At 47.0% G+C, this 6,000-nt stretch overlaps 1 protein-coding gene across 5 annotated transcripts in view; it reads left to right on the top strand.

The window, feature by feature from the left end:
* The window catches only part of Iqgap2 (IQ motif containing GTPase activating protein 2), a 275,092-nt gene that overhangs the window by 254,548 nt on the left and 14,544 nt on the right, over nt 1-6,000 (top strand). For all 5 annotated transcript variants that reach the window (NM_001427125.1, XM_063281081.1, XM_008760685.4 and 2 more), the window contains one exon: nt 867-1,008. In NM_001427125.1, coding sequence (NP_001414054.1) covers nt 867-1,008 — 142 coding nt within the window. The remainder of the gene's footprint in view (nt 1-866; nt 1,009-6,000) is intronic.

The following is a 6,000-nucleotide window of genomic DNA, read 5'->3' as shown; positions in this document are numbered from 1 at the left end:
AAAGAGAGCCAGCCCAAGTAAAACAATATGAGATAAAAGTCTAAAAACTTACTCTTGAGTTCATTTTGTGTCGGCTAACCACCCCTCAAGTGTGGTTAATACGCCTAATGAATGAGACTCCACTGAAGAGAACTGATTTCCTTGTGCAGAGAGTGAGGGACTTTGAAGGACTGCATCACACCCTCCTCTCAAGGCTCAGGGTTTTAAGAGCCAGAGATGAGATGAGATGAACTCAGAGACCATGCCAGCACACTCAGGACCTGCACAGGTTCAAGCCAGACAGGGTCCCAATACTGAGGGGGAAGTAGACAGGGCTCCTCCTCCCTACGCAAGAGACTATCTGCAACTGATACTCCTCCTCCTTTACCTCTGCTGGCACCAGAAGAACTCAGGGCCAGACAGGGTGTTGCTCTGTGGGAAAGCACCCATTTAACGTGTGCAAGGGCCCTGGGTTCAATCCTCCAGAACTCTCCTCTCTAAAATTCTGTAATTCCTTGCATCTCAGGTTACAAAATGATCTGTTCCTGTTGTAGGGGCAATGAAAAAGACTTAAATCTGTTTCACAAAGAAAATGAAATGTGAATATAGCGAAATCCTGTATTTTCCAAAGGGTTCTTTTATTTACGATTCCCTTTTTCAAATGTGTTCTTTTGTGAATATTTATGTCCTGCGTTATTTTAAGTTTTTATCAAATGCTTCAAAACCCAGTCCAGATGGCCTAGAATATGCAGACTTTATGAGCCTGTAAATCTCCCGTGTAGTTCCTAAGTCTGCTCTTTTCCTTAGAACCCTTATCTTGCCATGTGAGGCAGTCACCATGGAACGAGCTGGAAAAAATAACACAGTTTTGTTCTTTTTCCTTGCAGGGGAAGGAGCCGTTGACCCCAATGACCCTAACAAGGAAAACACACTAAATCAGCTCTCAAAGACTGAGATCTCCCTTTCCTTGACAAGCAAGTATGATGTCAAGGATGGTGAGGCTATCGATGGCAGGAGCCTCATGATAAAGTGAGTCTGGGGCTAAGGTAGTGTCTGCGGCAACGTGAGCTGAACCGCGCAGGCTCAAGCGGGGCTGAATTACTTAGAAGTGGGTCATAAGTCACTTAGGAGTATGTGCATATTGAAGTACACTGCATGTATCCATCAAACCAGCGGATGATCATTTAGGAGGGAACTAAATATGAGAATAGCCTATAAAGCCAGCCTTGGCTCTCGGGTTTACGTGTCATAATTAGATTCAGTGACTCACTCGAGCCTGTGTTTCCTTCCGAGTGGTTGACAGATCAACAAGGGAAACACCGCTAGCCCAAGTTTGTGTTTAGTTAAAAGGGATGTATGTGACCGGCTGGATTTATTCGAGGTTCTTATTAAACTGATCCTGCGCATGCTTGCAACATTGACTAGTTATGCCCTGCTTCTCTAATATACATTTTATTAACCATTTGAGAATTTCCCACATGACTTGATTATATTGAAACTTTCACCCTCTCTTCTCAGATCCATCCCCGTCTTCTCCTCCTACCCAACTGTGTGTCCTCCTCTTCTCCCCTCCCATCAAGGCCATTGTGTGTTGACCAAATATTCTGGAGTACGTGGTCTTCCCCAGGAGTGTGATTGACATCTCAGGGGCTACACTCTCAGAAAAAAACTGACCTCCTCTCCTAGCCACTAACAATGGCTCACAGCTCCCCAGCTAGGGGCGGAACTTCATGACCACCTACATCATGATGGAAATTTGTCTGCCTCGGGCTCGCACAGGTCTTTGTGCATACTGTGACCACCACTGTGCCTTTGTGCGTGCCCGTCCTTCCAGAAGGTCCTGTGTCCTTGTAACCGTCCACTGCATCTGGTTCTTACGCCCTATCTCCTTATTCACAATGATCACTGACGGCCTTAATTCAGGTTTCATGGCTGTGAAGAGACACCGTGAACACGGCAACTCTTAGGAAAGACAGCATTTAATTGGGCCTGCATGCAGTTTCAGAAGTTTAGTCCATTACCAGACGGTAAGAAGTGTGGCAGTGTGCGGGCCGACATAGTACTGGAGACAGAACTGAGTTTTCTCCATCTTGGTCCACAGGCAGCAAAGGAGAGACTGTGAGACACACTGGGCATAGCCGAGCATGTAAGAGACCACAAAGTTCGCTCCCACGGTGACACCCTTTCTTTTTTTTTTTTTTTTTTTTTTTGGAGCTGGGGACCGAACCCAGGGCCTTGCGCTTCCTAGGCAAGCGCTCTACCACTGAGCTAAATCCCCAACCCCGGTGACACCCTTTCTTTACTAAGGCCACACCTACTCTAACAAGACCACACCTCCTAATAGTGCCACTTTCTATGGCTGTTCATTCATACACATAGGTACCAAACCTACTCAAACCACCACACTGAGCCTTTGGTGGTAGTGCCGTGTGTTTCATTTAGTGCTGAGCCTTCTGTCGTCTCTCATTCTCTATACCTCAGTCAGCTGTGGGTCTCTGTGTCGAGCATCATCTACTAACAGAAGCTTCTCTGATAAGTGTTGAGAGGTGCTTCAGTATACAGGTATAATGATAGGTTACTAAAGGCTGGTCCAATAACTGTGTCCATTTAGCAGAATAACTGTAGTAGGCTCTTACCCAGGACCTAGGACCTGTCTAGCCATAGGTTCTTGGTCCAATAATGTTACCAAATTCAGGCTCCATCTTGTGGAGTGGACCATTGGCTACTCTCACAATGTTCGCATCATCATTTCACCACTGAGCATGTCTTGCCGGACCAGACACTATCAGAGCTCACAGGATTCCCAGCAGAATAGTATGCATGACTACTTCTCCCTTGTGGTAGTGTGCATGGCCCCCTCCAGCACTGTGAATCCAGTAGGAATGAAGCTTCTGGGTCCATACCATGTTCTAGGTGGTTCCTAAGGCAATAGGATCTTACTCCTCTCGTTCTCTCAGACTTCACATTTAAAGACAAATACTGTGTTTCTCTGACAAGAAGGGTAGGAAAGAGAGATTTCCCCACCCGCCAAGCACTATAAATGAAAATGGCACCCGCCGAAAGCTCACTGAACAGCACAGTACTCGAGACCTTACGTAAACCAAAGAAATGTGTGTGGGCACACAGAGCATCATATGCTGGGATGATGTGGAGACCAAAGGACAGGAAGGGTGCACACAGGGATAGGCATGCGTTAATGTAGTATTAAATCATTTAAATATATCCCGGTGGCACATTGCACACTACCTGCCCCGATGTTCTGCGTTCCGGAATGAAAGACACGTGTACAGCCTTTGTGTTTTGTTTTATCTAAAACAGCCCAGTGATCTACCTTCCACCAATAATCCCAAGTTACTAACTAAATCCTATATTCTGTCTTGGCTGCCGTGGACCCAATCAAGCAGCCCTTTTGGGCTGCTCTCTCCAAGCTCCTCACATGGTGGTTGTGCTTCTCTGTCCTGCACTGTCCCCAGGCATGGTGTCTCTCCTCTGCTTCTCCTTCTCCTGGCCTGGCAAATCTCATTTTCCTTCTCCCTCCATCCCTAGCCCAGGAATGCTCTAATCCCACCTCTGTCTTCCCTGCCCAACCCTTAGCTGCTGGCAACTTTATTTACCAATCAGAACCAACTGGGGGCAGGGTCCCTCAGTGTCTTACACGGGAACCTGCGGACTCTTGTGCAAACAATTTGGGAGACCCAAATTGACGTAAGAATACAAGCAACATTAGGCCAAACCCACCGCACACTAATATGACATCACACACATGCATTCTGAGTTCTGCGTCTTCACGGCTGCTGATGTTTGCACTTGAGACAAAAGCCCAGCAAATGTGCTCCAGAGAGCATTCTGTCTGTCTCTTGATTTTCACCAGCTACTCAACCACTCAGGTGACTGCCACAAGCATCTTAGGTATGCCGTGTCGGGATCTGTATTGCTTTGGTGATGCCTGTTTCTTTTGTTGTCAAATCATGGAAGGCATGATTCATTCACCTGAGAACCACTCCATTCATTAGTGATGCTGAACTTCTCGTCACGTGCTTGCTGAGCAGAGCAGTCACATGTCACCTCTGTAGATTGTCCCTGTCCATATATTCTGCTCATTTCAAGGGCTCAGTGACAGTATTCCAAGCATTCATAGGTCCAGTACTGAGAAGAAACCTGCTTTTTACCTGTCTTTAAATGAAGTTGCCGTCATTTCTGGGTTGAAAGTGTTCTTCATATATTCATATTAGCAGATCTGTGATTCACGTATATTTTGCCTCTTATGTTTAGATATAGTTTTGTATAAAAAAGGACATTGGGGCCAAAGGGATGGCTCAGCAGTGAAGACCACTTGCTGCTGGTGCAGGGGAATTGAGTTTGAGTCACTACATGGAAGCTCATAACCGTTTGTGATCTCAGGGGCTGATGCCCTCCTTCAAACGCCAAAGGCACCAGGCACACGTGTGTTGTGCAGACGTAAAGCAGGCAAGACCCTTGTACACACAAAATTATAAAATAACTAAGATAGAAATGGACATGGATAAAAAAGGAGAAGTCAACTCAAGGAAGAGAGGGACAGAGGGAGGGAGAACAGCACTGTGTGTGTGTGTGTGTGTGTGTGTGTGTGTGTGTGTGTGTGTGTGTGTGTGTGTATGGGGGTGTGTGTGTGTGTGTGGTATGTATGTGGGGAGTGTGTATGTATGTGTGTGGGATGTGTGTATGTGTGTGTGTGGGGTGTGCGTGTGGGATGTGTGTATGTGTGTGTGTGGGGTGTGTGCGTGTGGGATGTGTGTATGTGTGTGTGTGGGGTGTGTGTGGGGGATGTGTGTATGTGTGTGTGTGGGATGTGTGTATGTGTGTGGGGGGGGTGTATGGGTGTGTGTGCCTGTGCCTGTGTGTGTGTGTATGGGTGTGTGTGGGGTGTGTGTATAGGTGTGTGTGCCTGTGCCTGTGTGTGTGGGTGTGTGTGCCTGTGCCTGTGTGTGTGTGGGTGTGTGTGCCTGTGCCTGTGTGTTTATGGGTGTGTGTGTATGGGTGTGTGTGTATGTATTAGTGTGTGTGCCTGTGCCTCTGTGTGCCTGTGCCTCTGTGTGTGTGTATGGGTGTGTGTGCCTGTGCCTCTGTGTGTGTGTGTGTGTGTGTGTTTATGGGTGTGCGTGTATTGGGGTGTGTGTGTGTATTAGTGTGTGTGCCTGTGCCTCTGTGTGTGTATATGGGTGTGTGTGTATATCTGTGTGTGTGTGTGTATGGGTGTGTATGTGTGCCTGTGTGTGTGTGTGTGTCTGTATGTGTGTGTGTGTATGTATGGATGTGTGTGTCTGTGTGTGTGTATGGGTGTGTGTGTATTGGGGGTATGTGTGTGTGTATGGGTGTGTGTGTATGGGTGTGTATGTCTGCCTGTGTGTGTGTGTGTGTGTGTGTGTGCTTGTGTGTGCATGCACGTGCGCATGCTTGCAGTACTCTCAGGAACCTCATGAGGATGGAGGCTACCATCAGAATTTCCTGGATGAGAACAGTAAGGGCAAGACAGATGTAACCAGATGTAAACCTTTCCCTGGGCAACACGCCAGTTCCTGGAATCGAGCTTTAAGTCCAGATAATTTTAAGTCCTCCAGAGCCTACTCTCTTAATCACAAAGTTTTGCAATCCCTAAGGGCACAGAGCCTCGGAAGCTCTAGAAAGAAGAATGAAAACCATGGCAGGACTGTGACCCTGTCACATCTCTAAATGATAAAGAATTATACAGCTGTGAATCTCAATCATGGCAACCTACAATTCATCATAAAGTGTGACCTTAGAACTTGATTCAGCTTGCTTTTTCACAGAACTGTGTGTTGACCCTGAGCCAGTATCTGTGGTTTCCAGTCCTACTTAGCGGTGCTGTCACTCACATTGTCATCTCTTAGGAATTTTCTCCTTCCTTAATGGTTCCGTTTCAATAGCCATTCTCCTACCAGAGACATTCCCTCACCCTCAGTTTACCCTGGCCGGAGTTCTCAGTGGCCGAGGTGATGTTTGAGGCCCACTGCCGAAAGTATG

This window comes from Rattus norvegicus, chromosome 2 (genome assembly GCF_036323735.1).
Source record: "Rattus norvegicus strain BN/NHsdMcwi chromosome 2, GRCr8, whole genome shotgun sequence".
NCBI lineage: Eukaryota > Metazoa > Chordata > Mammalia > Rodentia > Muridae > Rattus > Rattus norvegicus.
Note: the sequence above shows the minus strand (reverse complement) of the source record. Positions and strands in the feature narration are given on the sequence as shown.